The sequence below is a fragment of the Saccopteryx leptura genome, chromosome 1 (assembly GCF_036850995.1).
Source record: "Saccopteryx leptura isolate mSacLep1 chromosome 1, mSacLep1_pri_phased_curated, whole genome shotgun sequence".
Taxonomy (NCBI): domain Eukaryota; kingdom Metazoa; phylum Chordata; class Mammalia; order Chiroptera; family Emballonuridae; genus Saccopteryx; species Saccopteryx leptura.
The window spans coordinates 90,533,129-90,561,095 of NC_089503.1; the positions used below are offsets into that span (position 1 = coordinate 90,533,129).

At 37.6% G+C, this 27,967-nt stretch overlaps 1 protein-coding gene across 2 annotated transcripts in view; it reads right to left on the reverse strand.

Annotated features, from left to right (window-relative positions):
• The window catches only part of LOC136388952 (caspase-13-like), a 36,204-nt gene extending 15,765 nt beyond the window's left edge, over positions 1 to 20,439 (reverse strand). Inside the window, exons 1-2 of one of the 2 annotated variants that reach the window (XM_066360752.1) lie at positions 20,343 to 20,439; positions 1,914 to 2,174 (exon numbers count right to left, since the gene is read on the reverse strand). In XM_066360752.1, coding sequence (XP_066216849.1) covers positions 1,914 to 2,052 — 139 coding nt within the window. In that variant the 5' untranslated portion in view covers positions 2,053 to 2,174; positions 20,343 to 20,439. Of the gene's footprint in view, positions 1 to 1,913; positions 2,175 to 3,405; positions 3,486 to 20,342 lie in introns of those variants that run through there. The other variant, XM_066360751.1, reaches the window with a different exon arrangement.
• Between the last annotated feature and the right edge of the window lie 7,528 nt (positions 20,440 to 27,967).

Here is a 27,967-nt window from a genome sequence, read left to right on the forward strand (position 1 = left end):
CCCACCGCACTTCCAGATGGGGCACCTCTTTCATTGGTGGTCAGTGAGAGCACATGCATCCTGTGCTCCTGGAGTACTACTCTATGTGATGGTACCGCAAAGTGCAGCATTGCTCACTTACAGTACTACTTCTGGTGACACGGGACGCACGTGTCATGGCTCCAGAAGCACGTCATATCACTTATTATGGCTAGCAGTGACAAATATGGTACTGAACATTGACCATCTCATTAGCCAAAGCAAGCCCATAGTTCCCATTGAAATACAGGTCAGTTTGTTGATTTAAATTTACTTGTTCTTTATTTTAAATATTGTATTTGTTTCCATTTTGTTTTTTTACTTCAAAATAAGATTTGTGTAGTGTGCATAGGGATTTGTTCATAGTTTTTTTTTTATAGTCCGACCCTCCAACGGTCTGAGGGACAGTGAACTGGCCCCCTGTATAAAAAGTTTGGGGACCCCTGATCTATATGATCAAGTTGCTGTCTAAACTTTAACTTCATTCTATTCTTGCTCACAATATCTACAGTCTTTCTGAGTTTCTCTAATACCCCATTGCCGCCTTGAGACCTTTGCAATTACTGTCCTCCTTATTTGTGGTTTTCTTTCCCTAGACTCATGTAAGACTGGCTTTTGTCATTTGTTCATTAACATAAACTTAACAAGTAGTGTTTGTCATCTTCGATTCTAAGCTATTCCATTGCTGTCTTTTGTTTTTCTGTATAGCTTTTATCAACATCTGCAAGCATATTATTTATTTTTTTACTTCTAATTGCCACCTTCTCCTCACTTGAGTCTTAAATCATATGAGTTTTACTTTAAAGTTATATAAGCTCAAAGTGAAGAAGAATAATTGGCAGGAATTATTCATAGTTTCTGTTGAGAAGGAAGAATAAATGAACTAATTGGTGAGTTTAAGAAATTCAGGTTATATTTTGACCTAAGTTCTTTTACAAACTGAGTCTGGGTCTTAGTTTCAATTTAATAAGAGGTCTTTGAGAAGAAAATGAGCATTCTTCTATTACAAGGAGCCAAATATAACATGGAGAGCTGTGCAAAGTGGGTTAGAAGCTGGATTAGAAAACAAGAATAAGTGCCAAGTTAAGAATCATGGGTTTTGCCCTTAATAAAATGGGAAGATAAAGTTTTTCAAGTTACAGAAAGACATTTTACTTAGTCCTCTACTTTGTACCCTGTTACCCTCGCTGTTACCATTACTATTTAAATAGCATCCTTCTTGAAGCAAAAACATTTAAATCTGACATGTTTAAGACTATAAGAAATAGTTCTAAGATGTATCACTGTAAAAAATATAAAATAAACACAGAGAAAAGAATGACACTTTGATTTTGTAGAATAGATGACAGGTTGGGTCTATTGTTATTGAAAAAAAATAAGTTATTTATTTTAGGTGGAGGCAGGAAAAATGTGGCCATAGAAATGGCTTAAAAACATGTCAAAATCAAGTAAGTAAAGAAAAGAAGAGGGGAAAACTCTTTTCATTTTATTTCAAGAGCCTTCATGAACTACAAAGGCCTGCTGTCAATGACCAAAATGAAGGTTTTTGTTTTTTATTTACTTAGGAAGATTGGAATAAAAATTTCCAAATTTTTCTGTAGGATTAAATTACTATCTTGTAATAAACTGATACTTCAAACTAAGAGTAAGACATGGTCTAGATGTGAGAAAGAAGCAGAGAACTGGGAGAATTCTGCAGGAACAGAGTGAGGAAGAACAGAGGAAGCAGGTTAGCCTCAACTATGGGATGTGAATGGGAACCAAAGAGTGAAAGGATAGAAAGTTTAGAGCTGATGAGTCATCTATTATCTGACAAGTGAATAAAAAACAGAGATTGGGTGCCAAGATACATGGGCAAGTTGAAACATTCCTTAAACAAATTTGAGGAATCTTACCTGAGGAAAATCCTAACATAAAAGCAAGAGTGGAATCTCTCTTGCAGATAAAGCCTATAAATAATTGGCTGGCATGGGACCCTTTGGGAGTCACCAAGTCAATCAATTCACGGGCCTTGTCTTTAGTATAATTTTTCATTTTTACTCTTTCAGTCTCTTCATGGTTTAGCACTTTTTCACTTACGACGTCATCCAGCAAGCCATTAAGTGTATTTTCAGATACTGAGTTAACAAATATTTGTCTTGTCTTACATAGTCTATCTATTGGAAACACAGAAAGGTTGAGACTTATAAACAACTGAGAAAATATTATTGTTACCTCAATAACTGGGATACTCTTTATTTCTATATTCGCTCTTTATAGATTAGATGTTCCCAGGAATGGATTAGTAACTGTCTTCAGGATCTCTTCCATTCTAAACTCGTGGGTGCCCACAGACAGAATTCTAATCCAGCTAAGTCAAAGCATTGTTGTACTTACACTGTTCTCCTTGTTTTGCTTTGGTGAGTGACAGGCAGGATACAAGGAGCTTCATCTGTGCTTGATTATGTGTGTGGAAATCAGATTCAATAATGGTCACTTCTTATCATTTTTATTTCTCTTATTTAGGAATACTAGCCTGTGGTGTTCCTGTCACACAGAGCAGAGCCTGAACTTTGATAATATTTGGGTATATGAGCATTCAGGGAAGACCCACATAAGAATCTCAGAAAATGAGGTCACACCTTTCTGGCATTTACTTTTCCTTCTATATACCAGAAAAACCCAACTGACTTATAGATCTCCCCCCTCAAAACCTGAAAAAATATTGATCAAGGATGAAGGCTCCTTCTTTTCTTTTCTAGTTAAATATTGTTCACACAAACTATATAGAACCTGGTAAAAAAATGTGAGTCAATTTTATCTTCCAAATATATCTCCTAAAGATACTGAGATAGGGTATATAGCAGAAGAGTTGCAATCAATAAAATCTACAGGAGCTGTCAAGAAGAAGCTTGTCCCCCCCATCCTGACACACACACACACACACTAAATTTATAACTTAAAACTGGCAGACACCTGCTCAATTTAACATAAGGACTAATTTCACCTAAGGGTAACCAGGCTAAACAACATACCCAGCCTCCAAGATATAAAACAAAAAGCCCCCATAGGACACAAAGCAGCCATTGAAGCTCCTTCAAAAAAAATCTCTGCATCTTTCCCTGGGAAGATTCCAAACATTTCTTCCCCTAATTAAATACCCTACCCCTCGATTAAATGAACTTCAATAAAAAGAGCAAATTCTGCTAGCGGAAAGCTTCTCTGCCTGTGGAGTAGCTCATCTCTCACTGCTTCAGTAATAAACTCACTTCCACTTTCAACTCTGCACTGGCTTACATTTAAATTCTTTCCTATGCAAAGCCAAGAACCCACTGTGGGTCTTGAACTCTAGGGTCCCTGAACCCAAACTCATCTCAAAATACCCGCATCGACACAACAAAATATTACCAGCCATGGCTTCTGTGTCTCTCTTCTTAGGAGGAAGACAAAAAGAAAAAACAAAACAAAACAAAAAAAAACCTCAGGACAATCAGGATCTTCCTGTCAGGCAGAAAATGAGAAAATGAATATTCATAGCTTGAGACTTATATTCATTAGCTGTTGCTTCAGTCATGTGAATAGCTACATATAAACACACCTTTTTTTTTATGAAACTCATCATGATATCATCTCTCAGGATCTCTTATGAAAAAATGAAGTAGCGTTCTGTAGGTTGCCTTTTTATTTTGGAGATTCTTTCCTCTGCTGTGCAGAAGCCTTTAGTTCAATGCAGTCTCACTTGATTATTTTTGCCTTTGTAGTATGGGCTTTTGGTGTTGCTGGGGCAGGCCACCTCAAGATATCCCTCAATCTCATATTGAGAATTTTGAACTAAAAATCACTTGAAAAGCAGCAGGAGCTTCTGTAGTCTCTCTAAATGCAAGAAATAATGCTGCATATGATAGGTACCTTTCTATGCCAAAGGGCTGAGAGACAATATTATCAAAGAGTTGTTAAACCCTGGCCCTGGCCCTGGCCCATGAGTTCAGTCGGTTAAGAGCATCACCTGGAAACAACACAGTTGCAGGTTCAATCCCCCAGTCAAGGCACACATGGGAAGCAACCAAAAAATGCTCTATTGAATGGAACAACAAATACTTTTCTTCCCCCTCCCTTCTCTTTCCCTTCCCCTCTCTGTCTCTCTAAAGATCAGTAAAGGTTAAGCCCTGGACCTATGGCTCGGTTGGTTGGAGTGTCATCCTGGAGCATAGAGATCGCCGGTTTGATTCCCCAGTCAGGGCACATTCAGGAGCAGCTAAAAAAAAAAAGTTATTAAATCCAGAGTCAAAAAAGCCTGTATAAACAAACTTTGTATGTTCTTTACTAATTTACTACTTAAACCTTATCCTCACTCAGATTCCTTTCTCCTTAGCACTAACTTCCTTTGTCCTGTCAATTTCTCAAAAATTTACTGTTTGTCTAAAAAGTATAAAAGGTATCTAGTTTGATCATTTCTTTGAACCATTTTATTCTAAACATCAAATTGGGATTTTCCTGTACACGCATTTGTTTTTTATTCCTTCTGTTAATCTAGCTTTGTGTCAATTTTATTAGTCTACCTATAAGAACTAAAGAAGGGTAGAAGGGGGAAATTCTCTCTTAACTACAGTTTCATATCCGAAAAGTCATTGCCAAGATCAATGTCAAAGAGCTTCTCCCTAGGTTTTCTTCTAGAAGTTTTATGGTTTCAAGTCTTGCATGTAAGTTTAATCCATGTTGAATTAATTTTAGTGAGTGGTATAAGATAGGAATTCAATTTAACTATTTTGCATGTGACTATCTAATTTTTCCTACACTGTTTGTTTATTTATTTATTTTTGCTTAACAATTTGTATTTTTATTAACAGTTTTTGAATTTTTAAAAACTTTCTGCCTTGTTACAACAATTAAATGGGAAGCCACAATTACAATTCACAAACTATGACTTGAGAAATAACACACATTCCATCAGACATTGAAGTAGGCAGTTAGGAATGAACAGAGCAGGAATGTGAGGCCAGGTGCACAGAGGTCATGCAAGGCCTTGTAATTTTACCTATTGCATGACACCTCCCTTAAGCATTAACTCCTAATGATGACATCTAGGCCTCAGCTGTGTTTCAACTCCAGGTCCAAAAAAGCAAAAAAACTAGGTGAAGGCCATGGCTGACATCAGGAACAGTTTGGGTGACTAAAGATCCCTCCCCTGGAGCTGGCCAATCAATGGAGACCACAATTTTGAAGAGACACACTAAGAAAGCTAATGACTATTCTATTGAGAGCCTCCTGTAAGACTTCCAGATATCAAGACTGCGGAACCTGCAGCTTTCTCTGTGAAGCACCCCTAAGCTTGCCTCCACCCCTTCTTTCTTCTAGGCATTCTCTCCCCTGCTCCAGAGCACCCCTGAACCTCTCCTTCTTCTTTTGTTTCTCAAGGCACCTCTATCTCTCCCCTGAGCTCCAGAGCTTTACTTTCGCTATAACTTGTTTCCTGAAACTATTTCTAGTATGGCTCACTTCTTCTACCTCTGTGACTTTCTAAATAAACTTTGTCTTATAATTAGAGTCTTGGCTCTAAAATCTTCTTTTAGCCAGATCTCAAGTACAGAAGTAGCTGAACCAACATCTGGCTTGACTCCATGGTGTAGTTTTTTCACTGTCAACAGAATGACACCAACCCCTTTCCATTTTATTCATTCAAAAGAGTCCACCACACAAGTGTCAAATATGAGCATTGTCATTTTTTTCTTGAAAGTAGGGGAAACCATTTATTCAGGTGGTATTTTACAATTCTAGAAAGTGGTTTTGATACCACGAGTTGCAGGAATAGAAACCATAACTAATTTGGAGGACGTTTCTTTGTAAGGCCAGGGACTGCTCAGCTGTAAGACTTCTCTTGTGCTTTAGTGAAGTGCCTGTCAGCTTCAGCTGGCTGAGTCGTCCCGGGGGATGAAAGAGGAAGTCCGCTTTCCTGCACTGATGGCGAAAATTCTTGTAGAGCGAAAGGAGTGTTCTCTGCAACTTCAAACCTCCTCCCACCCAGAAGCAAGTTCTCAAACTTTTCTGGAGCTGCTTTCAGTCATCTGATCCTCTATCACAATTACCTTTTTCTACACCATTAATTGAAAAAAACTATCCTCTCCCACTGAGTATTCTTCACTCCCCTTCAAAGATTTAGTTGACCATACATGCCTGGGTTCTGGTCTCTGTTTCATTGATTATGTCTGTTTTTATGCCAGTGACACACAGTTTTTATTACTATTGCTTTAAAATGTGGATTAAAATCAGGAGGTAAGATCTCTCTGGCTTTGTTTTTTTTTTGTTTTTGTTTTTTTTAAGATTACTATGGCGACTTAAGGTGTGTTGTTAATTAACCCCTTTGATTAAAGAGATTAATATACAAAATATATAAGAAACTCATATAAATTAATAACAAAAATACAAATAATATGATTTAAAAATAAACAAAGAATTTGAATAGGCAGTTTTCTCCAAACATAGAGGGTCCATAGGTAAATGAAAAGGCCCTTGATAATACTAATAATCATCAGGGAAACACAAATCAAAACCACAATGAGATCTCACTTCACATCTATTAGGATGGCTGTTACCAAAATGACAAGAGATAACAAGTACTGGCCAGCACGTAGAGAAAAGAAAACCCTTGTACGTAGTTTATAGGAACGTAAATTGGTACAGCCACTCATGAAAACAGCATGGAGGTTCCTCAAAAAGTGAAGGAATAGAACTACCATCTGATTTAGTAATCCCATTCCGGCTATATGTCTGAAGGAAATAAAATCACTATCTCAAAATAATGTCTGCACCACCATATTAATTGAAACATTATCCCCAATAGCCACACATGGAAGCAACCTAGTTGTCCATCAATAGTTAAGTGAATAAAGAAAACATTATATATTTATTATATATATTATATATATTAAATTTATATTAATACATATTCAGTCATGAAAAATAAATAAATTCTGTTATTTGAGACAACATGGATAAATCTTGAAGGCATTATACTAGGTAAAATAAATCAGGCAGAGAAAGGAAACTACTGACATGTGAAATCTAAAAATGCTGAATTCATAGAAATAGAGAGCAGATTTTTAGTTGCCAGGGATTAGGGGGTGGAGGAAATGAGGAATGTTAGTCAATGGATATAAACTTTCAGTTATAAGTTAATAAGTTCTGGGGCTTTAATGTGACTAAAGTTAGGAGTACTATATTAGATATTTAAAAGTTGCTGAGATTTGCCCCAGCCGGGCTATTCAGTTGGGTAGAGTACTGTCCGATATATCAAAGTTCAATCCTCCGGTCAAGTCACATACAAGAATCAACCAAAGATTGGATAAATAAATAGAATAACAAATTGATTGACCTCTCTTTCTCTTTCTTCTATCTCTTCTCTCTCTAATATCAATTAAAAATTTTTTTTAAATTCCTGAGAATAGAACTTAAATATTCTCATAAAAAAAGAAACAGTTATAAATGTGAAGTGATAGATGTTAACTAACTTCATTGTGGTAATTATTTCACAGTATAAACACATATCAAATTGTTACATGTACATCCTAGATTTATACAGTATATATCAATTATATCTCAATAAAGCATGGGGAAAAATAAGGTAGCAGAATTAAGCATTGACCTGGAAGATTTTTCTTTTCGTTTTTTTTTGTTTGTTTGTTTGTTTGTTTTGTGACAGAGACAGATATGGACAGACAGACAGGAAAGGAAAGAGATGAGAAGCATCAATTCTTCATTGCTCCACCTTAGCTATTCATTGACTGCTTTCTCATATGTGATTTGATGGGGGGGGGGGGATGGCTAAAGCAGAGTGAGTGACCCCTTGCTCAAGCCAGAGAACTTGAGCTCAAGTTGGTGAGCTGTGCTCAAACCACATGAGCCTGGGCTCAAGCCAGTGACCTCAGGGTTTTGAACCTGGGTCCTCCGAGTCCCAGTCCAATGTTCTATCCATTGTGCCACCACCTGGTCAGGTGACCTGGGAGATTTCTAAACTGAAAATTAACTCAGTCAAAATTAATGCAAGCTTCCAAGCCCACGGGCCCCTTCTTTCAGCTTTGGTTGCCATTAGCCAGCCCCCAAAGACAGGAGAGCACTCCTTGGAGCACCTGCACAGAGCCTCTCTGCTCCCAACATCACAAACTATACAAAGACTTTAAAATAATGTTTGTTTTTGGCATTCAGTCTTTATTTGTAATAAAACACCAAAAGCAATTACAAAAACAACTATTTGATGAGTTATTTAGACAAGCCTGGCACTTAGCATCAGATGACTGAGAATTTCTCTGTAGAAACAAAATAAATAAGTGGCTCCTCAGGCTGCTTATAACATAATTTCAAGTTCAACAATTTTATGTCTGTTATTAGTCATTGGTTTCTCTTTAATCATAACCCATGCCCTTATGCTAAATTTCTGAATCAATAAATTAAGGGCTATAAGAGTTTGTTAAAAAGTCACTGTTTGTATGATAAAATTGGTCAATGAATTATAATATTCCTGTATTCTAACCCTAGTCTTTTCTACTCTTTAGCTCTATGGTCCTGAACAAATAAATGACCCTTTCTAGGTCTTATTTTATAAACTGCAAATTAGGAGTATTTCATGTACCTCCAATTCACAGAGATTTTATAAAGAGCTAATGAGGTACTTTCTACCTAGCAAGACTAAGCAACTAAAACTCATGAATCCTGGTTAAATATGTCTGAAATATTTTATGGGGCATGTTTATCTAAACATTTAGATCTTCTTTATAGTAAAATGATCATATGTTATTTAGCTGAAATTTAAATTTGACTGCTTTTCAGCATTTTGTCTGGCAACATTATGAACATTTGGGCCAGATCATAATGTGTTGTAGGGACTCTGCTATGCATTGTAGGGTGTTCAGCAAGATTGCTTGTTTCCACTGACTGGATTCCACTAATACTTCCACTGTGGTGACAACAAAAAATGTGTCCAGGCATTGCAAATTGCCACCCCCTTCCCCACCCTCACTTCACAATAAGCCAATAAGTTTATTTAATACACAATTATATAAAGCTGTGTACACACACATTTCAATTATCTATTAGTTTAATATACATACTGATAGATACGTGTATTCCAAACTGCCCTCTTTTTTTTTTTTTTTTTTTTAAATAAATTTTTATTAATGGTAATGGGATGACATTAATAAATCAGGGTACATATATTCAAAGAAAACATGTCTAGGTTATTTTGTCATTAAATTATGTTGCATACCCCTCGCCCAAAGTCAGATTGTCCTTCGCCACCCTCTATCTAGTTCTCTGTGCCCCTCCCCCTCCCCCTAACTCTCCCCCTGTCCTCCCTCCCCCCACCCCTGGTAACCACCACACTCTTGTCCATGTTTCCTAGTCTCATTTTTATGTTCCACCAATGTATGGAATCATGTAGTTCTTGTTTTTTTCTGATTTACTTATTTCACTCCTTATAATGTTATCAAGATCCCACCATTTTGCTGTAAATGATCTGATGTCATCATTTCTTATGGCTGAGTAGTATTCCATAGTGTATATGTGCCACATCTTCTTTATCCAGTCTTCTATTGAAGGGCTTTTTGGTTGTTTCCATGTCTTGGCCACTGTGAACAGTGCTGCAATGAACATGGGGCTACATGTGTCTTCCCGTATCAATGTTTCTGAGGTTTTGGGGTATATACCCAGTAGAGGGATTGCTGGGTCATAAGGTAGTTCTATTTGCAGTTTTGTGAGGAACCACCATACTTTCCTCCATAATGGTTGTACTACTTTACAGTCCCACCAACAGTGAATGAGGGTTCCTTTTTCTCCACAGCCTCTCCAACATTTGCTATTACCCGTCTTGTTGATAATAGCTAATCTAACAGGGGTGAGGTGGTATCTCATTGTAGTTTTGATTTGCATTTCCCTAATAACTAATGAAGCTGAGCATCTTTTCATATATCTGTTGGCCATTTGTATCTCTTCCTGGGAGAAGTGTCTATTCATGTCCTCTTCCCATTTTTTTATTGGATTGTTTGTTTGTTTGTTGTTGAGTTTTATGAGTTCTTTGTAAATTTTGGAAATTAGGCCCTTATCTGAGCTGTTGTTTGAAAATATCATTTCCCATTTAGTTGGCTGTCTGTTTATTTTTATATCAGTTTCTCTTGCTGAGCAAAAACTTTTTATTCTGATGTAGTCCCATTCATTTATCTTTGCCTTCACTTCTCTTGCCATTGGAGTCAAGTTCATAAAATGTTCTTTAAAACCCAGGTCCATGAGTTTAGTACCTATGTCTTCTTCTATGTACTTTATTGTTTCAGGTCTTATATTTAGGTCTTTGATCCATTTTGAATTAATTTTAGTACACGGGGACAGGCTGTAGTTGAGTTTCATTCTTTTGCATGTGGCTTTCCAGTTTTCCCAACACCATTTGTTGAAGAGGCTTTCTTTTCTCCATTGTGTGTTGTTGGCCCCTTTATCAAAGATTATTTGACCATATATATGTGGTTTTATTTCTGGGCTTTCTATTCTGTTCCATTGGTCTGAGTGTCTATTTTTCTGCCAATACCATGCTGTTTTGATTATTGCGGCCCTATAATATAGTTTAAAGTCAGGTATTGTAATGCCCCCAGCTTCATTCTTTTTCCTTAGGATTGTTTTGGCTATTCGGGGTTTTTTATAGTTCCATATAAATCTGATGATTTTTTGTTCCATTTCTTTAAAAAATCTCATAGGGATTTTGATGGGAATTGCATTAAATTTGTATATTGCTTTGGGTAATATGGCCATTTTGATTATATTTATTCTTCCTATCCAAGAACAAGGAATATTTTTCCATCTCATTGTATCTTTTTTGATTTCCCTTAACAATGCTTTGTAATTTTCATTATATAGGTCCTTTACATTCTTTGTTATGTTTATTCCTAGGTATTTTATTTTTTTTGTTGCAATCGTGAAGGGGATTATTTTTTTGAGTTCGTTTTCTAATATTTTATTGTTGGCATAGAGAAAGGCTATGGACTTCTGTATGTTAATTTTGTATCCTGCGACCTTACTGTATTGGTTTATTGTTTCTAATAATCTTTTTGTGGAGTCCTTCGGGTTTTCGATGTATAGGATCATATCATCAGCAAAAAGTGATACTTTTACTTCTTCTTTTCCGATATGGATGCCTTTTATTTCTTTGTCTTGTCTGATTGCTCTGGCCAGAACTTCTAGCACCACGTTAAATAAGAGTGGAGAGAGTGGACAACCCTGTCTTGTTCCTGATTTAAGGTAGAAAGTCCTCAGTTTTATGCCGTTTAAAATTATGTTGGCTGATGGTTTATCATATATGGCCTTTATCATGTTGAGATATTTTCCTTCTATACCCATTTTGTTGAGAGTCTTAAACATAAAATTGTGTTGTATTTTATCAAAAGCCTTTTCTGCATCTATTGATAAGATCATGTGGTTTTTGTTCTTTGTTTTGTTGATATGGTGTATTACGTTAACCGTTTTGCGTATGTTGAACCATCCTTGAGATTCTGGGATGAATCCCACTTGATCATGATGTATTATTTTTTTAATATGTTGTTGTATTCGGTTTGCCAGTATTTTGTTTAGAATTTTAGCATCTGTATTCATTAGAGATATTGGTCTGTAGTTTTCTTTCTTTGTGCCATCCTTGCCAGGTTTTGGTATGAGGGTTATGTTGGCCTCATAAAATGTGTTTGGAGGTATTGCTTCTTCTTCAATTTTTTGGAAGACTTTGAGTAGAATAGGAACCAAGTCTTCTTTGAATGTTTGATAGAATTCACTAGTATAACCGTCTGGGCCTGGACTTTTATTTTTGGGGAGGTTTTCAATAGTTTTTTCTATTTCCGCCCTGCTGATTGGTCTGTTTAGGCTTTCTGCTTCTTCATGACTCAGTCTAGGAAGGTTGTATTGTTCTAGGAATTTATCCATTTCTTCTAGATTGTTGTATTTGGTGGCATATAATTTTTCATAGTATTCTACCATAATTCTTTGTATATCTATGATGTCTGTGGTGATCTCTCCTCTTTCATTTTGGATTTTATTTATTTGAGTCCTGTGCCTTTTTTCCTTGGTGAGTCTTGCCAAGGGTTTGTCAATTTTGTTGATCTTTTCAAAGAACCAGCTCCTTGTTTTATTGATTTTTTCTATAGTTTTTCTGTTCTCTATTTCATTTATTTCTGCTCTGATTTTTATTATCTCCTTTCTTCGGCTGGTTTTGGGTTGTCTTTGTTCTTCTTTTTCTAGTTCCTTAAGGTGTGAAGTTAAGTGGTTTACTTCGGCTCTCTCTTGTTTGTTCATATAGGCCTGAAGTGATATGAACTTTCCTCTTATTACTGCTTTTGCTGCATCCCAGAGATTCTGATATGTCGTATTTTCATTTTCATTTGTCTGTATATATCTTTTGATCTCTGCGCTTATTTCTTCTTTGACCCATTCATTTTTTAGAAGTATGTTGTTTAGTTTCCACATTTATGTGGGTATTTCCCCCTCTTTTTTGCAGTTGAATTCTAGTTTCAAGGCTTTATGATCAGAAAATATGCTTGGTACAATTTCAATTTTTCTAAATTTGCTGATATTGTCTTTGTGGCCCAACATATGGTCAATTCTTGAGAATGTTCCATGTACACTAGAGAAAAATGTATACTCTGTCGCTTTGGGATGAAGTGTCCTGTAGATGTCTATCATATCCAGGTGTTCTAGTATTTCGTTCAAGGCCACTATATCTTTATTGATTCTCTGTTTGGATGACCGATCTAGAGCCGTCAGCGGAGTATTGAGGTCTCCAAGTATGATTGTATTTTTGTTAGTTTTTGTTTTAAGGTCAATAAGTAGCTGTCTTATATATTTTGGTGCTCCTTGGTTTGGTGCATATATATTAAGGATTGTTATGTCTTCTTGATTCAGTGTCCCCTTAATCATTATGAAGTGACCATTTTTGTCTCTGAGTACTTTTTCTGTCTTGTAGTCAGCATTATCACATATGAGTATTGCTACACCTGCTTTTTTTTGGGTGTTGTTTGCTTGGAGTATTGTTTTCCAGCCTTTCACTTTGAATTTGTTTTTATCCTTGTTGCTTAGATGTGTTTCTTGTAGGCAGCATATAGTTGGATTTTCTTTTTTAATCCATTCTGCTACTCTGTGTCTTTTTATTGGTAAGTTTAATCCATTTACATTTAGTGTAATTATTGACACTTGTGGGTTCCCTACTGCCATTTTATAAATTGCTTTCTGTTAGTTTTGTATCTAGTTTGATTCTTCTCTTTTGTTTTTCTATCATTTGTTTCTGTTTGTTTGTGTTCCATACTTCTTTCCTCTGTTGCTACCTTTTTTAAGTCATGTGTTTTTGTGGTGGTTTTTTCTAGGGTGGTTACCATTAAGTAATGAAAAGGGTACCTACCATATTCATTGTAGTACCCTATCTTATAAGTATTTCTGCACTTCATCGTCCTTTGCTACTGTTAATCTCCATTCTCTCCCCCCTTTTTTTTCCTTTGTTGTCACAGTTTAAGTTTGGTTTTATTGTGTTCTTGGTGGAGCTGTTACTTGTGGTGTTGTTTTCTTTTGTTCTTTGAATCTGGTTGGAAAACCCCCTTTAGTATTTCCTGGAGTGGGGGCTTTCTGGTGATAAATTCTCTCATCTTTTCTGTATTTGTGAATGTTTTTATATCTCCTTCATACTTGAAGGATAGCTTTGATGGGTATATTATTCGTGGCTGAAAGTTCCTCTCTTTCAGGGCTTTAAATATTGGGGTCCACTCTCTTCTAGCTTGTAGAGTTTCTGCTGAGAAATCTGGTGATAATCTAATAGGCCTTCCTTTATATGTTGTACTCTTCTTTTCCCTGGCTGCCTTGAGAATTTTTTCTTTGTCATTGGTTTGTGTCATCTTTATTATGATGTGCCTTGGAGTGGGTTTGTTGGGGTTAAGAAAACTCGGTGTTCTGTTTGCTTCTTGAATTTGAGGCTTTAGTTCTTTCCACAGGCTTGGGAAGTTCTCGTCTATTATTTGTTTGAGTATATTCTCCATTCCATTTTCTTTCTCTTCTCCCTCTGATATACCTATTATTCTTATGTTATTCTTTCTGATAGAGTCAGATAATTCCTGTAGGGCTTTCTCGTTTTTTATTATTTTTGAGTCTCTTTCTTCTTCTCTCTGTTGTGCCTCAAGTTGTTTGTCTTCTATTTCACTAATCCTATCTTCAATCTGGGTTGTTCTGCTAGCTAAGCTTGTTACCTCGTTTTTCAGCTCGTGAATTGAGTTTTTCATTTCTGTTTGATTTCTTTTTATAGTTTCAATTTCCTTGGTAATATATTCTTTGTGTTCATTGAGTTGTTTTCTGATCTCCCTATATTGCCTTTCTGTGTTTTCTTGTATATCTCTGAGTATTTTTAAGATTTCTATTTTAAATTCTCTGTCATTTAGCTCCAAGGCTTCCAATATGTTAAGTCTTTTCTCCATAGATTTTTCCACATCTATTTGTGTTACCTCTCTTTCTTTTGTATCCATAATATTCGATTTCCTCTTTCTTATTGGCATCTGAGGGTGGTCTTGTTGATAGCACTAATTAGAATTAATAAAGAGTAAAAAGTAAAAAAAAAAAAAGGGTAAAACACCCCACAAAAAAAAGCAGTAATAATTTATTATTTCCCCCTTTTTTTCTTTCTTCTCTTTCCCTCCTCTCCCCTCCTCAGGGAAATATCATGCCTATAATGAAGGGCCTGGTTTGCGGTGAAGAGTTCAAGGGGCAAAAAAAAAGGGGAGTAGGGACCTACTAAATGCAAAAAAAAAAAAAAAAAAGGAAGAAAATCTTAGACAAGCATAAGATGATCTGCCTGCGGGTGATGGTCAACTAAGAGATATAATGAGAAGTATAAGAGGGAACCAGAAAAAAGGACAAAAAAAGGAATAATAACGAAGAAAAAAATAAAAATAATAAGTAAAAATCTGTTGTATTAAGTGGAGCGAAGACCAAATACAATGGAGACCTTGGGTTGGGAGGACCCAAAATGCCACAAAAATAAACAAACAAGAAAAAAACAAAAACAAAAGCGAAAAAGAAAAATAAAGCCAAAAAAAAGCCTTGAGTCCCAAATTAACTAATTTGTTCGTGATTGAGGATTAAATGGGAGGAAAGTAAAACGAGAAAAGAAAAGATGAATAGAAAGGAAAAAATAAGAAAAAGAGAAAAACGAAGGAAGAAATAAAAAAGGAAGAGAAAAAAACAAAATAAAGCAAAAAAAAAAAAAAAAAAAAAGAGGAGAGAGTGAGAGTTAAGTGTCCTGGAGTATAACCCCAAAGGAGGGTGAGGATGAAGAAGAGAAATAAAATGTAACACTTATGGGTAGTGTAGTTCAAGAAAAGGGAAGCATAAGATGGGCAGAGAATAGAAGGACCGAGGTGGAGGAAATAAAGGCAATAAGATAGAAGAAACAAACAACAACAACAACAACAAAAAAAATAAATTAGTGGAACAAGTTGTAAAGTCTGTGGATTTTTCTTGATTTTGAGATGTTAACTTCTTCCTTTTTCTTTTCTCTCCCTCTTCTTGGTCGGTGACTCTGTACCCCAGGCTCTGCCCCTGTGTCACACTTAGGTAGGGATTTGCAGTTGATGGGATTCTATGGCAATGTCATATAATTGGCTTTAGTCTTGCTGGTAGTCAAGGCTTGTTGGCGTTTGCAGGGTCCAATGATGAGAGAGTTTGCTTTCCTGGATTCTCTCTCCTAGTCCCCCCTTCCTGAATTAGCAGCCTGGTGATCCAGCTATAAGGCTGCCACTGCTTCTGCCTGGGGAGTAAGAGGCTCAAAGAGCTGGGAAATCCCCACTCTATCCCCACTCAGTGCAAGGCTTTGGGAAAGGCTCTGGCAGTCAGGGCCTCCAGTGTAATCAGGCGGGGGTGGGAGTCAGTTGTTGTCAAGGTGACTGTTCAGCACCTAGCATTCAGTTGGATCTCTCAACCCAGGCTTTCCACACTTTGTAGCCTGTTTTGGCTGGGAAGAAGAGGCACTAGTCTCTGCTTGAGACTAGTGTAGTATAGATCTTATTATCTGCCAAGTCCTTCTTGTTAGCATTTATCCCTGAATATGGAGGCTCTATCAATCAGAAGTTGCCCCCACCCCTTTAGCGAGAGGCACTAAAAAATATCACGCCTCTTGTCTTGGGTCGGTGAACTGAGAGAGATCTTATCAATTAGAACCGAGGGTGCGCAGATTTCACGGGTTAAGTTAATTTCAGTAATTGGGTCGCAGCTGTGCTCCCGAAGGTATTTCAGGCTGCCTGCGCGCGCCCCTCCCCCAACGCTTGATTGTTAGCTTGAATGGCTGGGTGAGGTGCCCCGCCCGCGGAGAGAATCTCCCAAGTAGGGAATACCGCCCTGGGGCCTCTCCCGCTCCCCGTGCGCGGGCCGCTGGGAACCTTAGCGGTGCTCGGTCTGCAACCGGACCGGGTGCTGCTCGCGGCGGCTGCTCGCAGCGGCAGTGCTCGCTCTGCAACCGACCCGGGCGCTGCTCGCGGCGGCGGCTCGCGGCTCCCGAATGCGGGCTTACTCACCACAGGCGCACTTCCTGGCGGCTTGAATGAACGTCCCTGCGGTAGCTTCCTCCACACCCTCGTCTCTCAGATTCAAGTGATAACAGTCCTTTCGCTTTCAGTTTGTGTGGAACTCCGGAATGCTCCGAAGATAAATTTTCCTGTTTCTAGTTGATAAATTTGTTGTGATTTTGGGGAGATCTGTCGGACGCGCTGCTCACAGCGCCATTTCCGTGACGTCACTCCAGATCCAAACTGCCCTCTTGATGTTCCGTTTATCTGTCAGACCTCACCCTTACTGGACTATTGCCCCTGAGACAGAGGAATTCCTAAAAGCTGACAAGTCGCCCCAAGGAGGGGCTCCGGACATACCAGGACTTTTGATTCAACCCCCACATGCTTGAAGCCCCCCAAGGAGGAGCATTTCGGACATACCAGGACTTTTGCCTCAGTATCCCCTCAGGCTCTCCCAAACACTATATAACTCGCCCCTAGTCTATAACCCAGTGCACTTCTCCTGGAGGAGTGCCCTAGCAGGTCTTTCTCCTCTAATAAAGCCTGCACATCTGGTGATGGAGTGCCATCTCATTCTTACATATAATGATTATATAAGGTGGGTAAATTCAAGTCTATTCAATAAATGAGAAAACTGAGGCACAGAGAGGGTAAACAATTTTCCCAAGTCCATCAGCAAGTAAGTAGCAGAGCCAGAATTTAAAGTCAGATGTTTGGGCAGCAAAGTATGGTGATTCATTCTGCCATGCTGCCTCTGAGAAAGAGGGCACAAATTGGATGGCAGGTTTCAGCACATTGTTAAGAGCTTAATAGATTGCATTGATATTAGAGTTAGTTTGGTGTTAATATTTTATACAGCCCTGAAAACAGGTGTTGTGCCATAAGTTCATTTAATACTTTTTTTACACACCATCCTTACAACCACCTTGTGAGCTAGAACAGGCAGGCAAATAATAGCAACATTGTCTGATGAATAATTATGAGCCTGCATACTTGCCAGAGAGGTGAAATGAGCCTGAGTGGGAATCTAATTATTCTGATCCCTGGGCCAGCTCCTATGTGTCAAAGCAACTTTCATATTGAGAATTGTGCCAAGTCCTAAAAGATGACAAGGAAAGTAATATTGAGGGTCTGCTTTCAAATAGCTTAGCTAGTCTGGGGGACAAAAGCATAAGCATAAGAAAAAAATAGATATTACAATAGAAGAGAGTAGAGCATACACTAAATGGTAGGGCAAACCAGGAATACCATATTAGAATTTTAGAAAAGGATGGATTTAAAAGTGCTCTGGGTTTTAAAGCAAGGCAAGGCTTTGAATATGCAAGTGAAAAAGAAAGGGACTGTATTTAAGGAATATTTACTAAGTGCTAGGCATTGCTGTGAATGCTTTACAATAGGGTATTGTTCACTTAACATCCCTGCAAAGAAATGTTCATTTTTTATCTATGTTTCACAGATGGAGTAAAGCTCTAGATTTAAACTCTTTCAGGAGGTGACATTGTTAATATCTGGTAGAAATCAAATGTAAACTAACTCTCCCAATTCCAAAATTTAAGCTATTTCATTCATGTGCAAATAGTAGAGAGGAAGGGCGAGGTTGGGGAGGAAAGGTATTTCCTTTGAAAGAGAGAATGCTTGTGAAAGCAGTGTTCAAACAAAATGACCCAGGTGAACTGGTTTCTTCACAAAGGACTTTTTTTACTTAGTAATATTTTCTGTTTATTTATTGTCTGTCTTCACTTCAGAATGAATCCCCAGGAAAGAGTGACCTTGCCCATCTTCATTTCTATGTCCACACATCACCTAAAACAATGGTTGCTTTCTCCTGGGTAAGCAGCACACCAGTGTATGGTAAAACACAAATGTTTTACAGTGAAAGAAGAATAATGTCTACATAGCAAATTTGTTACTGAAAATTAATTTAGAAAAATATTTGATAATACAGAAAAACTAATTGAAAATTAAACTGAATACATTTGCAGGAAAGGTAAAAATGAGGTATGAATTTAATCATAATACCTTTCCCCATTTATTTTCATCCATTAAATACATGTTTATAGTATGTCTAATAAATTTAAAGCTCTGAATTAAAATCTGAGGATTCAAAATAAGAATAAAGTGTTGTCCTTTCCTTAAATATTTTTATTGACTACACAGAGATTCAGGCATGTAAATCATTCATTGGTGTTAACAAAATTCATATCTACACAAGGTGATAGATAACATTGTTAGATGAATAGGTTCGGCTATATCTTTTGTGTAGAATAAATGACCTGGGGTATTTTGTTCTCATAAATTCAGTAGGTGCTAGAAAAACTGAATATAATCTTACATTGTATTAATCTCTTTTTAAAATTTTTTTAGAAAATTAAATTTAACAGGGTGACAGTGTGGCCAGTAGTCCTGGCCGTTGCATCCATGCACATGCAGATTCTCATTGAATTCAGGCAGATGGTAAAGAAACAGTGAAACCAAAAAATGGTGGGCCATTCCTTTATTAAAGTCCTGCACTGGCCAACGAGCAAACAGGCGGGAAAAACACTTTCCTTTCACTCGTTTAGAGCTCCCAAAGCCCTGACACATTCTCCAGTTACACAACCAAGAGAATTTTCTCTGGTTTTCTTTTAGAATCAAAGGCCTCAGTCGCAGCGGAGCTACTCTGTTTCCCAGAAAATAAGACATCCCCCCAAAATAAGACCTAGTACAATTTTTTTCAAGCCTAGAAATATAAGGCCTCCCCTGAAAATAAGACCTAGCACATCTTTAGAAGCAAAAATTAATATAAGACACTGGCTTATTTTCAGGGAAACAGGGTAGACTGTTGTACATGGAAGAGTCACAAGAAATTCTTGATGGAATTGAGAGTTCGGCTGGTTATGCTGTTGTTTGTGATGACGTGACTACAGTATACTATTAAATGTTGATTTTTTGTTCAACAATAATTGGGAATTCTTGTTCTCCTCAAAATAAGACCTAGTGTGTCTTTAGGAGCCAAAATTAGTATAAGACACAGTCTTATTTTGGGGGAAACACAGTAGCAAAGTCCCTCACCTCTGGTTCTTCATCTGTACACTTTCTCACTTCTCAGCCAACATGGCTTCCTCTTTAGCATTCTCTCTGCTCTCGGTCTGCAAAGATGGCTTCTTTCTGCTTCTCCTTCTTCTCCTCTCTTTTTAAAACTTTCTGGCATGAAAACCTCTCCTCCAGCAAACATCAGCAAAACAATGGCCCTTCTCAAGCAGGAAGGTAATTTGCAATTTCACAGACCACATATACACGGTGTTGCCCAGTGCCATTTTGTAACAATAAAAGTGAGCAAACTCAAAAAATACATTTTTTACAAACTCATTTGCCCAACAGTGACACTGATCAATAAGAGTTCAAATCTTAACTTACTTAAAAATATTTACTGTGACCCTACTAAATGTGCTTAGCGAGAATGAATAAGTTATAGAATCTTGGTTTCATAAAGCATACATTTTCACAGGAAAGAGACAGTTAATAAATCCACAGAGTAATACACATTACTATTGCAAATTATAGTTAATATTATTGGAGGCCCAGTAGTCGTGGGTGTCACAGCCAGGCATGTGCAGCTTCCCATTAGATTTGGACAGATGGTAAAGAAACAGAGGAGTCAAAAACTGGTGGGCCATCCCTTTATTCTAGCTTCACAACCAGCCAGTGAGTAAAAACAAACACATGGGGCACGGAAACCCACTCACACGTTCTTTGGTTCCACAACCAGGAGAATGTGTTCGGGTTTTAATTAGAATCAAAGGCCCTCACCAGCTCAGTCACCTCTGGTTCCCCATCTGCACACCTTCTCCCTTCTCATCTCTGCACAAACTGGCTTCTTCAGCACCCTGTTATCTTGGCTGCTTCTTTCTGTCTTCTCTCACTCTGCAAAAATATGGCTTCCTTCTTCTTCCTTCTTCTTCTTAAAACTTTTTGGCACGAAACCTCTCCTCCAGCACACATTAGCATAACAAGGCCCTTCCCCAAGCAGGAAGTTAATTAGTAGTTTCACCTGCCATTTTTTAACAGTAAAAGTGAGCAAACTCTGAAAATACAAATTTTACAAACTCATTTGCCCAACAATTATGAAGGAAACCTGTGTGGGTGTGGTGGGGGGTGTATCTTTAACAAAGTACTACAAATCTAATGGCTTAACACAGCAAAAGTATATGATTTTATACTTTTGAAAGTCAGAAGTCTGAAATGGACTGCACTGAGCTGAGATCAAGGTGTCAGCAGTGCTGTGTTCCTTCTAGAGGTGCCAAGAGGGAATTCTGCCTCTTGCCTTTTCCACCTTCCTGTAGCTGCCCACATTTCTAGGCTCACGGTCTTTTGTTACTTTGACCACTGCTTCTGTTATTATGTCTACTTCTGTGACTCTTATTTCCCTTCCTTCCTCTTTTCCTTATAAAGAACCTTGTAATTACATGGGTGCACCTGGGTAATACAGGGTATTCTCCCCATCTCAACGTTTTTTATTTAAATATGTCTACAAAGTCCCTTGTATTAAGTGAGAGGGATCAGATTTTGACATCCCAAAATATGCCTTTTAGAGTATTAATTTTAAGCTGATTATTTTTAAGAAACAAAAGACACAGAAAGAAACTTTGACAACCCCACACTTGCCTAACAGAATTCAGATAGAAAAACCTGTTTAAAGGAGGGAAGCTATTCACCATAGCATAAATGAATCATGTGGCAAACAGGCAGTACTCAAGTAACCTGTTTGGAAGACTCCCATCTATGTCTCATTGTTTCTGGATGGGCCAGCAAGAATTTTTTATCACATGATTGCCCTTTCTCATCTCTCTGCCTGCCTACTTCCTCTCTATAACATTAGACCTCTGCCTTCCTCTATTTAGTCCAGAATGGCATGCAGATTTTAACTGGCCAATGCTTCCTTAGATCTCATGTTCTTATGGCACCCTTATATGTACTTATGTATGAAATTTGTTCATGTTGTCTTGTTAATCTGTCTCATGTTGATTTCTTCCTTTTTCTTTCTTTTTTTTTTTTTTTTAGGAGAGGAGAGGAGATAGTGAGGCAGACTCCCACATGCGCCCTGACTGGGATCCACCCAGCAACCCCATCTTGGCCTGATGCTCTAGTACCTAGTCTGAGGCTGATGTGCTTCAACTGAGCTACCCTCAGAGCCCGGGGTCATGCTCAAACCAATTGAGCCACTGGCTGTGGGAGGGCAAAAGGGAAAGAAGGAGGAGAAGGAGATGGGGAGAAGCAGATTGTCACTTCTCTTCTATGCTCTGACTGGAAATCAAACCCGGGCTGTCCATAGGCTGGGCTGACACTCTATCCACTGAACCATTGACCAGTTCCTCTCTCATGTTAATTTGATTATTAGTCCAACCATAAAAACTTAAAAAGAAAAATGGAAAAATTATTTTTTACTCCTCCATGGAGCTAACATTCATAGTTTCTAATAATTAAGATATAAACCTATTTGGGTGTTCATTATTCTTTCTAACAAAAAATTAACATTGGAAAATAAGACAATGAAAGCAATAAAATTTTAATAAGATTGAAAGTTCTAACTATGTAGGCAAAACTGTGTATTCAATAAAGCAATTTTATTCTAAATCACATCCAGAATATTTCCTTCATCTCTGAGTATCGATTTTAAATAATTTTTAGCACACTACAGAAAATGAAATATTTTAAATCTGGAAGTTGAGGGCATAGGGAAACTGCAAAGTATAATACAGTCTGGTTATTTTGAACTCATAGTACATTAAAACTTGATGAAAATATATACTTGTTATGATACAACAACATTTTCACCTTAAGAGTAAAAAGTTTCAGCCCTGGCCAGTTGGCTCAGTAGCAGAGCATCGGCCCGGCGTGTGGAAGTCTTGGGTTCAATTCCCAGCCAGGGCACACAGAAAAAGTGCACATGTTTCTCCACCCTTCTCCCTCTCCTTTCTGTCTCTCTCCTCCCCTCCCACAGCCAAGGCTCCATTGGAGCAAAGTTGGCCTGGGGTTGATTATAGCTCCATGGCATCTGTCTCAGGTGCTAGATCAGGGGTCCCCAAACTACAGCCCGCGGACTGCATGCAGCCCTCTGAGGCCATTCATCCGGCCCCTTCCGCACTTCTGGAAGGGGCACCTCTTTCATTGGTGCTCTTGGAGTACTGTATGTGGCGGCACCACAAAGCACGACGTGTACAGTACTACTTCCGGTGACGCAGGATGCACGCGTCACGGCTCCAAAGCGGGTCATATCACTTGTTATGGCAAGCAGTGACAAATATGGAAGTGGACATTGACCATCTCATTAGCCAAAAGCAGGCCTATAGTTCCCATTGAAATACTGGTCAGTTTGTTGATTTAAATTTACTTGTTCTTTATTTTAAATATTGTATTTGTTCCCATTTTGTTTTTTTACTTTAAAATAAGATATATGCAGTGTGCATAGGGATTTGTTCATAGTTTTTTTTATAGTCCAGCCCTCCAATGGTCTGAGGGACAGTGAACTGGCCCCCTGTGAAAAAAGTTTGAGGACCCCTGTGCTAGATTGTATCTGGTTGCAATGGAGCCACACCCCAGATGGAGAAAGCATCACCCCCTAGTGGGCTTGCAGGGTGGATCCCGGTCAGGCATATGTTGGAGTCTGTCTCTCTGCTTCCCCGCTTGTCACTTCAGAAAAATACAAAAAAAAAAAAGAGTTTCAACTATAAACTTAAATTATTAAATAAAAACTATAGAATCTTAACTATAATTTGTAAACATCACTGTGAATGCCTGGTCTCTACGCTTTTAACAAAATACATATATTCAATATTTTTATCTCTATGTAAAAGTCCTACATGCCAGGACAGTCTTGTAGTGATACTCACATCTAGCATTCAAATTTAATTTCTAAATATTATTTGTCACTAAAAAGTATAAGTGCTCCTTAGAGAAATCACTGATCCCAGGTGAGGAGCAGGAAATGTACAAAACAAAGGCAGGATTTCTTCTAGGACCGGAAAGTAAGGAAGCACTCATGGGATAAGATAAAGAGACACAGAGAGCCAAGATAAGGGCTCTCACTTGCTACCAATGGGGCAGTTTTTGTTTCAAAAAATTATGTCTTCAAATTATTATAAAAGACAGACAATAGTTAATAAACCAGTGTGCACCAACTTTTAAGGATCACCAGTTGAAGTTGCTAAAGGACCCATTAATTACTCTGAAATTTGAAATGAAAGGGAAATGAGTTATCCTTTTATCTTTCTTTTCCCATATAAATTGGAATAAGGGTATTTAAATTAGACCTAGCACATTAAATTAGACTTAGTACTTAAAAGAAGTTCTTATATTATGAAGCATTTAGCTGATAGATGAAATAAAAATGATGGGAAAACCATCATTTTATAACTGGTAATGAAAAATAAGTCATGGGAGTGGAAACCAATGAATAGTAAAAGTGATACAAAAATGTTGACAAGGATCTTTATAAAAAAAAGATCAAGACTGTCATCACCTAAACCAACTGGTCGTTTTCAGCATTTTTAAAGCTGAGTCATCCCAAACATTATGTACCTTCTAATAGGATGTCTCATGAGGTATTCAGTGTAACCCAAGGAGTCTCACCAGACCACAGTGGAGCTCTCTGATTTTGGCAGGCTGGAGTGGAATGGAGTGAGGCAGAGCCATCTCCATAGCTGTGCTGGTTAATATTTGAGCTATTATACTATTGAGTTGTTCCATAGCTATGTTGTTTCACAAACATGCTGTATCACAATTGAGCTCTTTGCAATAAACAAAGTCTCTTCCTTTACTGCACCCTAATTTTGTTACTCCTGTTGGCATTGAACTGGCACCAGCAAGCATCAATTGACAATCTGAATCTAATCAAGATTTTAGAATTAACATTCAATTTACAGGAAATCTGGGGCATAGATAAACTTGTTAAAAACCACTATAAGCAAGAAGTCAGCCAGATACAGAATATGGGATCTTCTGCAGGACAATTTATTCAATTTCTTAAAAGAAGAAATTGTATATTAAAAGAGAAAGGGCTGTTTCAGATAAAAAATTATATATTTGTAAGATACTTAAATATAACAAAATACAAAGGACATATTTGATTTGAATTCCAATTTAGACAAATCAATTATAAAGATGCATTTTTAAAAAATAAATAATGAGCTATTTTAGAACCAAGAGAATCAAAAGAATTAAGTAAGTATCCAAAAACCCATAAAGATATAAATGAATGGTTGAATAAATAATTAAGTGAGAAGGAAAAGACAAGTCCTCCTTATGGAAAAACCCAAATAATATATGTAGACACTCTTTCTTAAAGGAGGTAGAAAGTATGAAAAAAAGGAACTTTAAAGTAGAGAAATATTGCATATACCAGAAATATAGCATTACACACACACATGCATGCACACACATGTATACAACTTATGTACATGTATGTGTGTATAATATACACACACACATTATACATCCATGGGCACATGCATGTGTGTATAGTACACACAACATGTCACTGTAACCAAGTGATCAAAGTTAACATTACCTACGATAAGTCGTGTTGTTACCAACTGACCATTGGTATTAAGCAATGAAAAAGGGACTTCATCTCCGTGGTCTATTTCCTAAGAATTTATGACTATAGTGTAATCGTAAAAGAAATCACACAAACCTCAAGAAGGGTGTTCTACAAAATAGCTGCTTTAAAATGTCAAGGTTATACAAATTAATAAGTTATTAATTTTTTATTATTATTCTCCATGTTTAATGCTCTTCTATAGATTTATACTAAAATGTAAAATATGTAATAGAGTTTAGTGTTATACTGGATCCAGTTCTTAAATCAAAACCTATCATAGTGGCTCAATGTATTTTTTCCCCTAAATTGGTTGGTATAAGGAAATACTATAATAATTTTTACTTACAATTTTAGATTTTTAGCTATCATGAATATTTGGAATTGGATTTATCCCAACTTTAAATATGATGAAAAACATAAAATTATAAGACATAAACCGTTAATGACAAACCTGATTCTAGTCAGCTACTTTAGAAAGGCTTTAGATTAGTTTTAAGGGCGTCATCTCCAACATAACAGAGTTTAGAAATGGGAAAATTTATGTTAACATATTTTAATTTCTTAATGGTAAATACATAGTAATATGCTAACTTTCTCCACTGCAACATGGTAATTGGTGGTTAGTAGCTTCTGAATTGCAGGCATTTTACTGTGGTAGGTACTGTTCTATGGTATGTATTATAACTTTTATGTGTGGAACTATGCCATTTATACATGGTAGGTGGTATTCCTTTTCTGCAGTCTTTTAGTATAAGAAAGTGGGAAGCATGCATAAACCAATAGGAAAATAGGGAAGAAAGTGACTCTCATCTAGGGAGAACTTCGCATTGCTTTAATAAGTACTGACCCTCAAAAATTCTGAGAACTGCTGAGAGCAATATCTCAATAGAGATTATAAGTAGATATGTAGAAACACAGAATAGATTAAGAAAGTAACCTTACAGAAATGACAAATGGCTCCTGAACTCTCTTGATCTTTTCTGGAATGCTTCCGCCTAACTACTAAGCCCAAAAATCAAAAGAAAGACAAAAAGTGGAAAACTGTGGAGATGTGTGTATGTGTGGTGTGTGTGTGTGTGTGTGTGTGTGTGTGTGTGTGTGTGTGTATGTAGAGGTCCTGTTTATTTCCCAGCTCTGAAAAAAAATTTTTCCTGGACACTTCTCTCTCTCCTTTTCTCTCTCACCACCCTCCTTCACACCCACTCTCTCTTTCTTATTTTATTTTACTTTTTTTTGCTACCACTCAAAGTGAGAAGAATTACAAACCTGATGTAGACTTCCAGAACATTAATTTGGACCCAGTCCCAGTGGTTTAGGAAAGTGATTCCATCATGAGAATGGAGATCTCTTCTGCAATTTTCTTCCATGATCCTAAAAGAGCAGGAGGCACAGCTGACTTATTTTCTCTCTGCATAAATGCTCCTCTTTTCTTTATCCCAGGCCGCTGGAGTGGTGGTAGATTCAGTGTTCACCATTTCTTGGAAGGCAGCTTAACTCACTAATTCTTTTTTTTTTTTTTTCTGAAGCTGGAAACGGGGAGAGACAGTCAGACAGACTCCCGCATGCGCCCAACCGGGATCCACCCGGCACGCCCACCAGGGTTGACGCTCTGCCCACCAGGGGGAGATGCTCTGCCCCTCTGGGGCGTTACTCTGCCATGACCAGAGCCACTCTAGCGCCCGGGGCAGAGGCCAAGGAGCCATCCCCAGCGCCTGGGCCATCTTTGCTCCAGTGGAGCCTTGGCTGCCGGAGGGGAAGAGAGAGACAGAGAGGAAGGAGGGGGTGGGGGTGGAGAAGCAAATGGGCGCTTCTCCTATGTGCCCTGGCCGGGAATCGAACCCGGGTCCCCCGCACGCCAGGCCGACGCTCTACCGCTGAGCCAACCGGCCAGGGCCTCACTAATTCTTTATTTTGTACCAACATACTGTGCATTCTCACCTCTTCAATCTCTGTGGACTGACCAGTAGGAAAAGGGAAATATATCTTTGTTAGGACTTAGCATTGTATTTTAGCCCACTTTAGTCAAAAGCTCTGAATTGAAAATGCACTAACATATGGATGGGAAGAAATAAACAACGCACTCAAACTCAAAGACCCACTCATTAAAAGTTCCCAGTTTATTTGATCAAAGATATAAAATTTTATGTATGTTGGTTACTACCCAAAGAAAAACAGCTCTGAGCATCTATGAAGAGTCCATCTTGCTCATCAAAAGTAAGGTCCTACAAGATCAAAAGAAGCAGCTAATTTCTTGCTAGACACTGTTTTAAAATATAGGTTTAGGTAACAATTGGAATAATTTACAGTAAGCATCTATGCACTGCCATCTAAAAACATGCTTACAAACATCAAGATTTTCTGTTTCATAATCAGACCCAACTTTCTTAATACCATATCCCAGAAAAGACTTTTGTCTCAAATAGCATCCCTTGATTCTGACTTTTCTACCTTTTATATGGGGGGGGGGGCAATTTTTACTAAGAGTAAGAAACAGTGGAGGGAATTTACATTGCTCTGGACAACCGGCTTGCTTTCACTATCCCCTCTCTGTAAGCATCTTAGATTTTATAATCTTTTACCAAAGAGTCTTATACACAGTTAAGATTTATTTCCCTTCATTTCCCACACCCAATGGACCATGCAATTAAAGGCAACAGTCAACTTATTATTGTTTGTAAACAGAAATGATTTTCAGCATAATTTACATCTATCTGTTTTGAAAACCTTCATAGACTCCCTGACATTTATATACCTTGAGAATTTAAATTTGAATAAATATATAATTATTGTCATTGAGTTTTATGTCTGTGTGTATGTGTGTTAATAACACTGTCAA